Source organism: Coenobita brevimanus, chromosome 49, assembly GCF_032717465.1.
Source record: "Coenobita brevimanus isolate Jiangsu-jjx chromosome 49, ASM3271746v2, whole genome shotgun sequence".
Taxonomy (NCBI): domain Eukaryota; kingdom Metazoa; phylum Arthropoda; class Malacostraca; order Decapoda; family Coenobitidae; genus Coenobita; species Coenobita brevimanus.
In genome coordinates, this window is record NC_137002.1 from 6,166,617 (window position 1) to 6,182,625 (window position 16,009).

At 39.1% G+C, this 16,009-nt stretch overlaps 2 protein-coding genes across 3 annotated transcripts; one reads left to right on the plus strand and one right to left on the minus strand.

The window, feature by feature from the left end:
* Window positions 1–452: 452 nt before the first annotated feature.
* LOC145399421 (MIT domain-containing protein 1-like) lies at window positions 453–7,330 on the plus strand. Of its 2 annotated transcripts, XM_080272039.1 has the most exons (8): window positions 453–503; window positions 1,067–1,204; window positions 2,090–2,211; window positions 2,993–3,109; window positions 3,751–3,848; window positions 4,333–4,434; window positions 5,732–5,904; window positions 6,572–7,330. In XM_080272039.1, the coding sequence occupies exons 1-7, from the start codon at window positions 500–502 to the stop codon at window positions 5,880–5,882; spliced, it is 732 nt and encodes a 243-aa protein (XP_080128165.1). In that variant the 5' UTR covers window positions 453–499; the 3' UTR covers window positions 5,883–5,904; window positions 6,572–7,330. The 2 variants fall into 2 exon arrangements, with proteins under 2 accessions (XP_080128165.1, XP_080128164.1); XM_080272038.1 differs by lacking the exon at window positions 6,572–7,330 and having other exon boundaries at window positions 5,732–5,954.
* A 3,297-nt stretch (window positions 7,331–10,627) lies between these two features.
* On the minus strand, window positions 10,628–15,345 carry LOC145399483 (uncharacterized). The gene is made up of 4 exons (XM_080272089.1): window positions 14,332–15,345; window positions 13,565–13,711; window positions 12,168–12,316; window positions 10,628–11,587 (listed from the first exon to the last, which is right to left on the minus strand). The coding sequence occupies exons 1-4, from the start codon at window positions 15,328–15,330 to the stop codon at window positions 10,807–10,809; spliced, it is 2,076 nt and encodes a 691-aa protein (XP_080128215.1). The 5' UTR covers window positions 15,331–15,345; the 3' UTR covers window positions 10,628–10,806.
* Window positions 15,346–16,009: the final 664 nt, after the last annotated feature.

Consider the following 16,009-nt stretch of genomic DNA (forward strand, 5'->3'; position numbering starts at 1 on the left):
ACTTTAAGTGAGAGATGTTGTGACTTTATCTCAGGAGTAAGTAATATATTTGTTAAGGTACATTTGAATAATATATGGATTATAAATTATTAGCAGTCAGTTCAGATAAGAATGCCAATATTTAACGATATTGATTTTCAGTATAGATAAATGTGGTACACAAAATCTCGAAATCCTACTCATTACACAACCTGTATGTATTGTGCAAAGTGTAAACACGGAACTGTAAATACTGGATGTTGATACGTAAGAAATGTTTACCTTTTCTTGGTATGTCAGAACTAAATATGAAGGAGATAAATGAGGGTAATATATTTTTCTTTTATACAATGAGGTTGCATGAATCAAATTAGTGTGATAGAAACAATAAGAATAGGCTCTGACGACTCCATACAAGGATGGATATAAAAAAATATTCTAGGTAGTTCGTCAACATCAAGAGTTCAAGACCACTTGACGGGACGGGAGTAGGGGGATTTGACAGGCACATGTCATATTAATGGGTAATATTTGTTGCACTTGGTTTGTATATATACCGTAGACAGCCTTATCAGTGTCATAGCAAGATGTAAGAGTATGTATTAGGAATAAGTAACTTGCACGAGCTTTTTATGAAAATATAAATAAATAATAGACATATAAAGTTACTAAGTAATTTGCACGAGCTTTTCATGAAATAAATAAATAATGGTCTTATAAAGTTACTGGTTTAACCTTGCAGACCGGATGTACGTCATGTAGATTTCTTAATTGAAATATAAGCTTCAGTTTGGTCTATGTGGCTTTAGTTTGTTTTCATCTGACAAAACTGGGCCACTACCACAAATAGAATACTACAGTATGTAGTTCTGTGAAATCTGAACCTTAGTTTTCAGGTAGGAATGAGTCTCCTCGGACACTAGTTAAGTTTATCTTCCAATCTGGTAACACTTGACAAACAACTGATCTATAAGGGGTTTGGAATGTTTGCCAGATTAAATGCACTCAAAATCCTTCAGTTGTGTTAGGAGTGGATTGGTTTTTATGTTAGCATCTTTACAAGTCCTTTAATATTGTATTGTTCTAGGTATAATGTCGGGCGGCAGTGAGGGTGCGGCGGTTCAGGTGCTGACTCGTGCTGTGCAGCTGGATCAGGAGAAGAAGTTTGCAGAGGCCTTGGCATGTTATGAGCAGGGCATCAGGCTACTCCTTCAGGCAGCAAAAGGTGTGACCAATGGACACTGATTGTCATATTCAAAGGGCATGAAGGTGTAAAGAAACCCCTAATTTTTTATGGTCATTTATTAAGGTGAGGAAAAGATGATGATGATGTAAGATTTGTAGGAGATTGGTCATAGCTATATCTTTAAATAACTGCCAAGAGTTGAATGTACACAGTTGCATGACACCAAGTATATAAGTTAATATGTACTCATATAACCAGAAGTTTGCAGTTTGACTGCTCTAATGCTGTGTATCCTGCAGCCTGAGAATGTTTTTTGTACAGTATGGTACAGTAGTTATTTATAAGTCAAATATAAAGGGACAACACAGAAATTAGTATGGATACAAAGCAATCTGTAGGTTAGAACGCAGCACCCAAAATGATTACAAACATTCCCATAATTTATTTGAAAATAATACAGTATACAGTAGTAGCTTGCTCACAAGTTATTAGGCTATTGTATAGTAACTCATAATTTATTAGGGTATAAAGCAACGTTGGGTCTGGTTAGTACTTGGATGGGTGACCGCCTGGGAACACCAGATGCTGTTGGCATCCCTACGTGTCAAGTGGGGTTGGTGGAGGATTAGTGCCCCTCCCTGTAAAACAATTAACTCTAAGCCATTGGCCACCCCATTTGGGATACATGGCGTCTGGCAATGGATGGATGGATGGATATTAGCATCCTCATAATTTATCAGAATACAGCAACTTGTTTACTGTCTGTATGTCTATCTATTTATCCATCCATGGCCCGATGCCTTAAGTGCATAAAGGGTGACCACAAGCAAAATACATTACCTCCATATCACCCTTGTTTACAACTCATTAGGTTTTATTAGCATACTTAGAGTTGATCCGAATCCACTCACTCCCATTATCCAGACACAAAAGATGAGACAAAGCGTAAGCACTTCCACAAGAAGATGGAGGAGTACCTGAGTCGTGCCGAGGACATGAAAGAAGCAGCTGCCAAGCAGAAAACACTTGGACGGACGCACAAGCAGGTTGGTTGATTGATATACCGTATTGAGGGTGAGAGTGGAGTTCTGTTTTGTACTTGTTTGGAAGTGATGCTGTATAGCAGAGAAATTACCTGTTGTTAATTTATCATGAGGCTCCAGAGAGAAGTGTATAGTAGTGGTTGTAACCCCAAGGCTCATTTGAACATGAATCTGGTGAAATGCAGGCTGCAGCTGTCACCCTCCTGCAGCTTACCCTACTCCTCTTGTGGGATAGGTAAGGAGCTGGGGAACATCAGCAAAACAAGGCTTTGGAGCAGCTTGGTTATATCCGTGCCACCAAATGATGGCGTCCCTCACCAGATAGAAGTGTTGTTGCCGCTGCTGCTGCTTAACCCCAGTCTGTCTGGTCAAGCAGACCCATCGACAACAGGTAAGCAACTGCTTCTGTGGGACCATCCAACACATACAATATAGTACAGTACTGTACATTATAGGGAAGGTCAAAAGTGTGTTCCAAAGCATCATAGCTTTTTCAGGAGAGTGGGTAATGCAAGTTGGGAGATTTTGGCAGAACAGATTTATAAGTAACAGCAAATGCTGGAAAAGGATGCCTTCATATGGTGACACAGGTGCAAGTACTGCTGGGTTATACCAAGGTTCCTCAACTCCCTGCCAGTTCCCTGCAAAGAAGGATGGTACAGTGTTAAGACAAAAGCATCTCCAGTCTGCAGTCCACCAAGTTTCAGTATAATGGCATTGGCTGTTATTGCAGTTTATTTACTTTTTGTTACACACTTCTATTTTTGTTGTTCATGTTTGCCAGATCCAGATAGAAGCTGGGGCAACAGGATACGGGTATGATAGTGTGTTTGGTGATCTGGTAGACAAGACACTCTCGGCAGTGGTGGTGGAGGACGCATATGTACGCTCCACACATCAGGTGGGTCTGGTGACATGGAATGCAGACTCAGTGAAATTATACTTTCATCGCATACCGGTACCAGTTTACTATGTATATGTTTTGCCTTTTATAGCATGAAATAGTAAACATAAAATTTTATTGTGACTATTCACGAGTTAACAATGTTTCTAAAATACTGGAATCTGTGTAGAATATTAAGGACTATCTTATTTAGTTATTTAATTGCCCAAAGATGCCCTGCAGCTTCCAAGAAACTAACCATGGCTCAGCAGCACTCCCATTGATCACTCATTAATCTTATGTTATTAGATATTTCAGTCAAATGAAATTTATTCTCTGATACCATACTGCATAATCTTGCTGTTTACAGATGTTTTTACTTAGCTTAGGAGTGACTTCATATAAGTTTAATAAAATCATGTGGAGTTGGAAAATTGAACTAAATCGGACAGTTGGAATGAAGGGGTTAACTTCTGTCATTATTTTTCTGTTTTATTCTTGCTGAACTCAGATAGATATACTGTACTTGTACTGAGGGGGTTGACTTCTGTGATTCTTTTTCAGTGTTATGCTTCTGAGCTAAAAGACATAATCGGATTGAATGGGTTAACACTTGATTCATTTTCAGTTTTAATCTTGCTCATGTCCTATATCCGCAGGTGTACAATTTCCTGCAGTTCTGTGAGTTTCTGGTGCACCGTGCGGAGTGTCTGCGATCCATTACACTCAAGACCACAAAGGACCCAGCCGATCACAAGTAATAATAGTGCCCTTTTATTTATTGTTGTTGTTGTTCATCCATCTTAACTTGGTGATTTTTGTCCTTTTGTAGCTTAGTTTTCAAGCTCAGTAGCAAAATACAATACAACAAAACTAAGGCACTACATCCTTTCCTTAGCACTTCTTTGTGACTGGTGCTATATTCTAGTATTAATCTCTTGTTACAGTGTAGCATTCAAGGTGGTCATTTCTGAACTTCTACATTACAGCAGGCTTTGTCCCTTCAAGTTGAATGAAATGAAGAACTGCAAATGTCTCTGGTGCAGATGTTGAATACTTCCTCCATATTGTATCCTATTTCTTCCCCACATTTGATCTCAAGTTTATGCAGATTTTTTTCTTTATCTTGTTTTCTACCTAGTTTTTTCTCCTTTGCAGCATTCCTCCTAATTTTTTTCCCCCCTCACCTCTTCCTTTCACAGCTTCCCTGAGTGACCACTCCACTGTCCCTCTCTCAACAGAAGCCAGAATGAGAGACTTGAGGAACTGCGAATGTCCCTGGCTGCTCACAATGTCACCCTCACCCTTCAGTACTCCGACACCATACATGACAGGGAGATTAGGTAAGATTTTTTTTTCTCAAGAGTTACGTATACATTTAGAGACCTCAGGAGTTACATATGCATTTAGAGACTTCAAAGAGTTAGTTTGCACCTAGGGACTTCAAAGAGTTATGTTTGTATTTAGAGACCATTGACCATACGTAAGTCCTCCCACCTGATGGCAGCTCTCCATGTGTTGCAGCCTTGTGCCATTTTCATTTGTTAACCCCTAACTGCTGGGTGTTGGTCGGAACTGTCAGGAAATCGGTGGCTGGGCTGCGCCAGGTCTCGGTCGGAACTGCATTTGTTTTCACGCCACAGTTTGAAGTGGCTGCCATTTGATTTCATCACCAAAAGCTAGGGAAGGACACTCGCCAGCCGATCCAACCATACCTCAGTCGCCTGTGACTTGCAAGGTGTAATACGATTTTTTCTTAACCCTTCTCTTCCAATTCCGTTCCCGCCTCACGTGGACTTTTGCCTCATCTGCCCTTGCCAAGCCTGTTTCCAAGGATATTAGGAAAGGACTCTATGACAGTGCCATAGGGCATGCCTTGGACACTGCTGTCTAGTTTGTTTAGTAATGAAGAAGTTATCACGTCATGAACGAAGCCAAAATTTGGGCTGCGCACTAACACACAAAACAGCCTAACTCGTATGCCACAAATTACTCCTCTTCATTGTTATTACTCATTGATGTGATGACCTACAGACCTGAGGAGACTTTCATTCGCAAGAAGAGTTGTTGAGCAATATGGTCTTTAATTTGTTTCCCTAACTGCTATAGTTTCCGATATGTTAAGGTTTGAAAACAGGCTATTTTCGGAAAAATTCCCGTAGTGAGAGAACAACGGCACTATAAATAGCCCAGCTTGGAGGGGTTAAGCCTGGAGGTCAGTATGCAAAACCTAACCCCATGTCTTCTTCAGTTTGGTTGTGAGCACTCCTCCATGCATTCCAAATGGAAATATTAGATATTTAAATTGAAACATATCATATACCGGTATTAACGTGTTGATTCATATATCCTTCTGTATGCCTGTGAAAATGGAGTCAGAATTCTGGAGGCTTGAATGATGAGTGAATAAGAGTGTGGCCCACTTAATTAGGCATGCTCTTGATAGCTCTCTTTCTGTCAGGTTTCTTCTTGCTCACTGGATCCTACCTCACCCCATTCTTGGGTGGGTAAAAAAGGTTACAATGGTGATGATGATAACACTGATGATGCTGATGTTAATGATGATGATGACATTAATGACAAGTGATGTTGACAGTGATGATGATAGTGATTTTTATTTCCACTTCCTTGCTCCTCTAGATTTGATAGTGGCTGGATCATCAAGATAGGGCGCGGCCTGGACTACTTCCGCAAGGCCCCGGGTCGTTTCTCTCTGGGCTGGACGGACAACCACTTCAGACAGTGTCACCAAACAACCATAGACATATTCCACCAGCAGACCTTACAATGACAATGGCTTATGGTCACTGATGGTTAGATACCGTAATTAATTCTTGAGTCCCGTAATGTACAGTATTTTTAATTTAACCCTCAGCTTTAGTACAAGTATTCCTTTCCAGCAGATGAGGTGATTTTATTCTTCTAAGTCATAGGAACCTAATAATCCTAATACTGTTACCATTAACCTTCTCATGGTCAGAAGAACTCTAGTATTTTGTTCCAGCTTAAACCAGATGATTTTATTCAGATGGATGACATTAGCTGAAAAACATCTCTTAGACAGAATAAATTGGCAGTGGAAGAGAGTGTATGTGAGTGAGGTGGAGGGGGGAAGAGGGAGGGGGAGGCCGAGGATGAGATGGAGGGATGGGGTGGAGAGGTATATGAGAGAGGGGGGTGAGTTGGGAGCAGGGCAGTGAAATGGCGGGGGACAGGGCGACTTGGAGGCGATTTGTTTGTGGCCACCCCAAATGGGATTGAGGCGTCTGGCAATAGATAGATAGATAGAAGTTTTAATGCTGTTATTTAGTCATGCTGGTCTGGTAGTTTGTAGATTGTATGATTCCTGACACTGATTTCTCTCATTTGGACAGCAACTTAACATTATAATATCTATGTTTCAGGTTATAATAGAAATTGCTTATACAGTAGTTAGGTGGCACAAATACTAATCTCCCTCACCTCCATCTCTCCCCCCAGTGGATGATGGTGAATTGCAGAATGCAGCCTCAATCTGCAATCCACTTGGCTCAGATTTAGATGAACCTGGGGCAACAGCTAGTACCATTACAGTACTGATGCATAGTTTGTAACTTTTATTTACTGGTTGTAGATATTGTTGCTGTAGATGTTGTACTGTGTGCCACTTTTTCAGTTAATCCTTTGGAGAGCAGGTACTTGTCACCTAAAGGGAAATAATTTGGTAGTCACAGAATACAATATTGTACCTAAATGTAGCCTTGTTCTCCAAAGGTTTAAACCCACTGACCAGATACCTTTTACATGTCAGGAAAAAGGTATTAAAATATATTCATTATTCCTGTATTAAACACCATCTCTTGTTAACTTCATAATTCTGCAATCAGGTTTAGGTTTCTGTACTTAGTTTTATAATTAAGGTTCATATAGCCTAGGTGAGTTTTTTGCACTGTGGTTTTGTATTTTGATATTGAACATAATATTTAATGACTCATGCAATGGCTGTGTGTTAGTGCTGGTGTAAATAAGGTGCACTAGCAGTTGAAAATGTAAATAATAGTTCAGACTTATCACCGTAATATGTACAGGTCAAGTAGTAATATTAAAAGATTATATGTAGTTTATGAATTGATACACCAATTTTTTAACAGAGTAAATCCTTTTTTAACAGTTTATGGTATTTTTCCTTCAACCAACACTGAGCCAACTAAACCATTTCCTCATATACCAGAAAAGATTCATTATTTATAGCAGCTGCACCTGAATGATCAACCAACTGAACACTGTACTCGATGAAAGGTAAATATAAGATGTTTTTATTGCCTTACTGTACTGTAATTACCGTACTTTTTTACTGACAAATCTTAATCACAAATAACATAATATGTGCACTTTTAAAGTACAGTACTGTACTGAACCATAATGTGACTGACAAACTATAGTCGTTCTATTTTATGAAGGCAGTTTGGGTGGGGCGCTGTGGGACCTCACTCTGTTAGCTATGTTGCCACATCGTCGCCACACACGTGCTAGCTCTCTCTCTCTCTCTCATATTTATATTAACTACTACTAATTGTATTTTCTTTATTTTTTCTCTTGTTTTCGACTTAAGACACCACCCCTGAGGTTAAAGTCTATAGATGCGTTTTTTTTTTTTATATATAGCTTCCATGGTGGGAGACTGACCGAGTATGACCCGCTCACGCAGGGCTATCCCTCGTGTCACCACCTGACAACGTCGCAAAAGCAACTCTGACAAGTCTTATGAGGTTCATACTATACTATAGCTTTTTGACTGAATTACATCCATACAGAGTGTTTAAAATTCATTTATAAGTAGTTACTAGCTTAAATAGGAAAGTAGGAGAGATAGAGGTGAGCACATATAATTACATGTGTGTTGGCGGCGATGTGGCAACAGAGGTAACAGTGTGAGGTCCCAGATCACCCCACCCAAACTGCCTTCATAAAGTAGAACGACTGTAGGGTAGGTTCATAACAGACACAGGTTCGTACATTAAGATGACTCACACACTGAATTAAACTAAACACCAAATTTAACAGACTTATGGCTTTAAAGTTCTCCCCATTTAATTAATTTTACAGTGGAACTACTTTACTGTATTACAGTTATGTTTGTCAGTGCACACTGTTGATGTGGCCCCAGGTTCACCTAGGTGTGAATTCTTTCATTTATCACAATCAATTAACAAAACAGGGTACATAGCATAATGGCCCATCATTTATTATAACTACATTTCATAACCCACACTTATCACAGCTCATTTAATACAAACCAGAGTACTTAACAATTAATTACACAAACCAGAGTACAGTACTGTACACTGCATAGTAACTCATTATACACAACTTAAAACAGAGTTTGTTGCATAATTCCTCAGTTATCACAACCAGTCACCATTTTCACTCACAAGAACATAATTATATCAGTCACTGTGCCTTCGTTATAGCGGTTGTAATTATTGACTCTGCCTGTACAGTACCAGATGAACTGGACTGTAGTTCATTCACTTTAACTTTATGATTTTTTGTCCTTTAGTAGCCCATTTTATGTAGCTCAGAGGCAAGTTAAGACAGTACTGTAGTGCTGTATCCTTTTCTTAATACTTTTCCATGGTACTAGCTTAGGCCTGTATACTGTTCCTTAGAGGCAGAATAATACAAGCCATAGCTCTATCTCCCGTTCATAATACTTTTTCATGACTAGAACTATATTCTAGTAATAATCTCTTGTTCCAGCTCAGCATTCAAGATGTAGTGACAGCAGTTTTTCACCTAGTTAAAGTGAAGAGAGTACAGTTCTCTAGAAAACTGATGGTCCAGATCACAGGGATTGAGTTTACAAGTGACAATCAGTATATGGAACATGTTACCTGAGGCTGATGTCTATTTATACACCAGGTAGTTGCATATATAACAGTAACCATTAGTGTATCTGTACTTTTATTACATACCTCATACTCTTATACTGTCATTTGCATGTTATTAGTTCTGTATGCAAATCTCTAAGCCTTTGTCTCTCTGAGTTTAATTCTCTCTCTCTCTCTCTCTCTCATAGTAATCTGAGGAACTTAATTAGTGCATTTCACTTGTGCAATATTTTTTCTACATGTAATTATGACACATACATTAATAAGATTAGAACAATTAGGTTTAGTACATAATTAGTCTTTAATATAAGTTAGGGATGTGTTTGAAAATATTACACCTTTTTTTTCTCATACAGCTGGTTGTTTAAATCTGTGAAAATGGCAGGTCAGCTTTGTAGGTAGTATTTGGTGTATACCTGTATATATTTTTGTATTTTCTATTTTTTTTTTACTAAAAACAGTATAAAAATGGAACATAAATGAAGGTAATTTAACGACATGGCCTGTGTGTGTAATGATGCATAAGAAATGTCTCTCTCATAATATTTGTCACTGGGGCTGATAGCATGTGGTCCCCGTATTCTATCTGATGCCACTGTTCATCCTTTTTATCACAGGGGTAACAACCAATCCCATCTTACCCACTTCAAGGTGTAAGGTCGTGAGGCCAATCTACCACTGTTCAGTAGACTTAAGGGTAGATGACACGCCTACTCCCCATGGCATCATTTCATACATAATCATAATAATATTTTTTGGATCCAGTGGACTTTCGTTTTACAGTCCCATCAGTACTTGCCCTAACCACATCAGTTCCCTTTTTACATCCCTTCCTGCTTGCCCTAACCACATCAATTCCCTTTCTAACATCCCTTCATATATGTCCTAACCACTGCACTCCCAACCATGGTTCTGACTGATACAAGTGAATATCAGTTTCAACCATCAATATTTTGTTAGTTTGCTAGCTATCCAACAGATACAGTAAAATGATAACAACACTCACCAAGCACAGAAAACTACTGTGAAACAAACTCACAAGGCAGGGAAACTAGTAATTAGGCTACACATCAAAACAAACAACCTGTGATACTGTGACTTTGAATGCAACCATACTAATAGGAATCCTTTTTACTTCATATTCCCTTGAGTATTAAAATAACCAATATGTAAATAATGACTAGCAACTACTAACAGCCTATAAAACTCTACATCAGGGCTACATAATAAAAAATTCTTTATTATTGTATGTTAAACTACAGTACAGTATAGTGATTATTGGGAGAAATTTTAGTGGGTTTCAGTAGTTCATATATACATATATATTTTTTGTGATTAATTTACCACATTACACCTTCAGTTTTCCTTCTAAGTACTTAAATCTTTTTACACTGACGGTGTCCATATACTTCATAATTACTTTATCTCTAAAACTGACAGGCTGCATATACATTTTCATCATCATCCCTACCCAATATCCACTACTACAAGGTCAGCCTAGAATTCTGGAGACATGGATGATACATGAATGACTGTGTATCGCTTTCTCTGGGCAATGGTGTCTTTCTCTTTACTTTTGTGCTTACTACATTTCTGGGATAATGGCAATGATCATGTGGTGACGATGATGAATTTTGTATATACAACTCAAAATATGAAACAGGGCAACAAAGAGGGTGATTGTATTTCATACAGTATACTGTATATGACAGACCAGAGGAGAAAGTTCCATGTAATTTCATCAACAAATACTCATATAAAAACAGATCCATATATGCCATTGAATACCGGCTAAAGAAATATAATCTAATGTATAAATGAAGTAAAGTTTAATATCTAGAATCATCAACCACCCCCAAGTGACATCATTATACATGCTGTGGCCAAGGTTCCAATACCTGCCCCAACAGCCATGGCCGAGGCAATGTGACGATAGGTATATTCTGAAGTTGGTATCGGTTTTCCCTCCTCGCTTGATCCGGGGATGGCTGAGTCTAATGCTATGGCTGACCCTAGAGCCTGTGCAGTCTCTAGGGTCACATCAGAAGCTTTGCTGAGTTCTTGGGTTTCACCTGTTTCAATTCTTCTGAGATCTTGTGTTGGTAAATCTAAAACTGCACCTGTTGCCTCTCTCACCAGCTTCCTCCCACCTGCCAACCCAGAAACCACCTTCCCAAACTGTTCGACCAATAATTCCTTCAGCTTGTCTCTATCCTTGGCCAGCGAATCCGATATTTCTTTCATGAGTTCTCGGGAAATCTGTGAAAGTTCCTCAGGTGCTAGAGTGACTGTATGATGACCTGGGATGGTCTGCCTTGTTCTTAATCCACTTCCTGACACACCTTTACTAGAACTTACACTCTCTTTTGACACATCCTGACCTGAACCATCAACACCCAGCACTGAAGCTCCTGCTGCATTCTCAACAATCTTCCCTTGCTCATTAACAATCACTTCTGATGATGTAACGGCCTCCAAGACATCCTGGTGCATCTGCTTGTACCCATCCAACAGGAACTTGTTGTTGGTTGACACGTGGTCCTTAATCTCGCGTATCCTGACCCAGTTGTTGACAGATGTGATGAGGGAAGCTAGAGCTGCCGACACCACTGAGGCAATGATGGACCTGGGGGACAGCATGATGGATTATCTTACATACCATACACCCAGTCAAAATGATGACAATCAGTCAAATGATATCATGCTTCTTCTTAATGGAACCCCCATAATGAGGTTGGCCAAGGTACAGCTGATGTTTTCAGTGGACTGGAAGCTAAACCAAATGCCAAAAGCAGCTAAATACTTTCCAACAGTTGTTGGAAACTTGGAAAAAAGAAATAAGAAATGTGCACTGTGAACTATAACGGTGTTAAGTCTCAGCCTGGACCTTGACAATATGTACTTATGGCTGAAGTTGTTCATTTTTCCTTCCTTCTGTCAGATAATTCATTTAATCTGGATGAGACTTCCCAGGTGCTGGAGAATGATGCCTTCATGTGGCAGCCCTCGATATTACTGAGCAGCTCCGCTGCCTAGCTATTAAAACATCCCTCAGCTCCTTCCCTGTCCTCTGAAAGGAGGATGGTAGAATGCAGAAGGGCAACTTCAATTGTCTACCAAATTCACATTCATATTAAGATCTTGGGGTTGAAACTACAGCTACTTTCCTATCATGTGTCCCTCTCATCCTATCCTTTAAACCTCACCAGTATTTGCTTTGTTCAGCCTGCATGCGCTCCCTCTCGTGGCAGTCCCTAATAGCAGCTGAGAGTTGTGTGAAAGTGTCCCGCTCTGTCCTCTCACACTGACTGAACTCTGCTCGTACGATCTTCAACCGCTCATTCATTTCTCGTGCCTGAGGGAAGGTGGGAAGGTTGGTATAGTAAGTTTGTTTTTATCTGGTAAAGATCAATAACCCCTTATCATCTTAGCTGATGGTCAATCATAGTCTGACTAGAGGATTGTTGTAGTTATTGATGACTAACCTCCATCTGTCTGGCTGAGCAGACCAATCAACTGCAGGCTAGCAACTGCCCCTGCAGGGCTATCTGTGCAATGAGGTAAATTTGACTACCAACCAAGGACACTCATTCCTTCCTCATAACAAAGACTAATTGAATTCCATGCAGTCATACCTCAGTAAGTTAGCTATGGGAGTGAGCTAGTTCTATGGAAAAAAAAAAAAAAAGAAGTTTATTGTAGTAGGTTTGGTCAGGTATAATTAATTCTTGACTGTGGAGACGTTTGCCTTTTTTGCAGCTTATTTCCTGCAGCTCAGTGGCACAGTGAGACAATATGGGTCTTCATCCTTTCTCAAGCACTTTTTGGGGACTAATATTCTATTCTATTGTTAGTTCATTTACTTTAATCTGGCAGAGATGTCTATCACTTTTGCACCTCATTTCCTGTACTTCACTGACAATAAGATATTACTGCAACTCTACATCCTGTCCACAACACCTTTTTTATTCTTAGCACCAAATTCCAGAGTTAGTATCATGTTACAATTCAGCAATCAAGATGGAGATAGGGTAATTTAGGCTGTTACATTAGACACATGCAGTTGATAGGTATCTACTCTGTAGTAGTGGGTGGTTGAGTTAGCAAAGGAATAAGTGTTTGTTGTTCCCTTACTTTTTTATTTTCCTTTTTCCTGTTTCTAGATCCTAGCCAGTGTGTGCTGACAAGATCTGGAGTACAGAGTTTTGTAAAGAGAGGAAGGAGTGGGGATAGAAGGTTTGGAATGGTGATATAGTGAACTAGATCTATAGTACTGTACTGTATTTTCATCACAAGCAAGATGAAAATTAATTTTGATGAGGCACTGGGCAATAGATAAATGTATAGATGGGTGCTGACAAACACATCATATACAGCAGATATATAAAACAAATTTAACAAGCTACTTGATCAAAAGGTGTAAAGTATTCCTGTGAATAATGCTCTGTTTTTAGTGATGCACAACTGGCATAGATAGAGACAAATTCATAGATGATGACACTTAGACAGACACTGTTTTAGTAATGCAGTACTAGTATAGATGGACAAACAAAGACAAATACACTCTCATAGATACTGACAAAGACACTCCAGACAGACAGACCTGATCAAAGAGTGTAAAGTGTTCGTGAGAGTACTGTTCTGTTTTGGCAATGCGTTGGTGGTTGATCACAAGTTTTTCCTGTAGGTCCTCTGTTTCTGCCTGCAGGGCTCTCCTCCGCCCCTGGGTCTCCAGTAAAGTTTCAGACAGCTGTGGAAAGAACGGGTTGGAGGACAGAGGTTAGTTTTGTCATTGTTGTTATCACCACCTGATTTTGATGATAAATATTCAACATTAACACCAAATCATGATTTCCACCAACCAATGTCATATTCATGAACATAACCTAATTTTTATCATAAATATTTATTATCCACATAACCCAAGTTTCTTCATAAAAATATCATTATCACCATCACCCATTTTCATCACAAATATATATGGTACAGAGTTCATCGCTTTCATCATCAGGACCTTTTTCCCCACCTAAGGATAGGTTTAGTTTTGTAGGGGTAGCTAAATACACTAATTTCTGACTTCAAAACAACCTCATACTGAATTGTGAATATTTTTAAGAGAAATGAGTTTTGATTATCAGTAACAATAACTTTAAACAATACAATGGTAAAATCTTGTGAAGTAAGTTGATAGAATTTTTATGACTAATATACCTAACTGGTAATGACAACCTTACCCAAGCTGAACAGATTTGCAGTATGGATCTCCAAATATAATTAACCAAGTCACAGTACAGTACTAGTTGTATGGAAAGTTGTAATATTTTGGAACACATCCTGGTCTCAAAATTAGGACTGCCTTTTATTGCATACCTCTGTGACTCTATCTTGCGCTTTCTTCAGGTCGGTGATTCCAACAAAATCCTGGTATTGTTGGTACCAGCGATTCAGAATGTCATTCCAGTCTTCCGGTTTCTTGTCACTCTGAGTTTGCCCGACATTTGTGGCTGCAATGCTGTTTTTAAGGGATACTGACTTTTCTGATATCTTTTGGCCAAGGCTGTACACTTCTGGCCTCTTCTCTTGTAAATAACTGATCCATCTTTCCATCCGTCCATTGTTGGAGTTGTCCGTCTTTCCATTACTAGAGGTATCCATCTTTAAATTGCCAGTGCTGTCCATTCTGTCACTGCTAAAGCTTTCCATTCTTCCATCACTAAAGCTGTCCACTTTTTCGCTGCCTGAGATCTTTCCACTGCTAGAGCCGTCCATTCTTCCATCAGGGGAGTTAATATTTGTATTATCAACTCTGTTTTTGTCATCTGTTGGGTTACTCTTGTGTGGCCATTCTGGAGGTTTTCCTGAAGTTGACATGTAACACGAGAACACCTGGACTCCACTTACTTGCATAATACCCATACCTTGACTTGCTGGCTTAAACAGTATTCTTGGCCCCAGGCCACTTGAATTCAAAGGTAATCTTGATGCTATAACACTTAGTTTTAAAAGTAGTCTTGATCCTGTTACATCTGATTTTAAAGGCAATTTGAGCTGTGTAATATCTGGATTAAAGGATAAGTTTGATCCAGTCTCATCTGTTTTTAAAGATAATTCTGATGCCGTAAAACTTGATTTTAAAGGTGGCCCTGGGTCTCTGACTCCTGACTTAAAACATGCCCTCGATGCCAAAACGCCTTTACCCCCACTCACAACTATCCATCCCTTCATCAAAGTCCTCGGCACTGATTTAAAACCTTGCATGGCTACTAAATTACAGCCATGAAGTAAAATTGATGTTTGGGGATTTACGTGAGTTCTATTACACCCACATATTAGTGGACGGGATACTCCCAGCATCCCCGATAGAGGCATCTTGATGGTCTATTCTCTTCCTTAAGATAACAATTCTGTGTTATAAGTGCTGCCACCAGATGGTTTAAACTTGGCTCAAGAAAGACCTCTGAGACAAAATGTATTGAAAACCACTTCCATAAACCCTGTTTCTATGTTGCTGTGCTTTATATTTTATTCTTGCTGCCACCACACTGTTTTCTTGTGTTCAGAAAGATGTTTTGTACAGTACAACCAGAGATGTACTGCCTTGTATCCACCACATCAGCTTTGTTACAGAATTTTGTCCATTTAAATTACACATTATAATCTGAAAAGAAAAATTAAATCTATATTAATGCCTTACATGAAATGAGTTTGTCATTGCCATCTCTAAAACCAAGCTTAATGCATGCACGACAGGAAGGTATATTTCATTTCTATAAAGGCTCCAATGTGCTTGTATTCACTGGCATTGGTCACTTCATGATGGCTCCCTACGCTGCTATGTCTCTAGCAGCTTCATTATTCAATTATCCTAGCTGTATCATAATCAGGTTATAACCAAATGCCGTGTTAAGCAGTGGGAAATTACATGTCAAAATATAATCCAACTGTTGGTTAACTAGCAAAATTTATGCATACTGAGAGCATTATGACTATGTACAACTAGGGGTTTTTATGGGTCTCAACTGTTTCATGACAGGCATTTTACTTACTC

What these genes read in the sequence shown, in the direction of transcription:
- LOC145399483 (XM_080272089.1), bottom strand. Translation starts at nt 15,330, where the DNA reads ATGCCTCTATCGGGGATGCTGGGAGTATCCCGTCCACTAATATGTGGG. An exon ending in CGCAAGATAGAGTCACAGAG is followed by an intron (nt 13,712 to 14,331) that starts GTATGCAATAAA and finishes TTCTTTCCACAG; the next exon opens with CTGTCTGAAACTTTACTGGA. An exon ending in GCTGAACAAAGCAAATACTG is followed by an intron (nt 11,588 to 12,167) that starts GTGAGGTTTAAA and finishes GCTGTCCCCCAG; the next exon opens with GTCCATCATTGCCTCAGTGG.
- LOC145399421 (XM_080272039.1), top strand. An exon ending in TTGGACGGACGCACAAGCAG is followed by an intron (nt 2,212 to 2,992) that starts GTTGGTTGATTG and finishes CATGTTTGCCAG; the next exon opens with ATCCAGATAGAAGCTGGGGC. An exon ending in ATGTACGCTCCACACATCAG is followed by an intron (nt 3,110 to 3,750) that starts GTGGGTCTGGTG and finishes CTATATCCGCAG; the next exon opens with GTGTACAATTTCCTGCAGTT.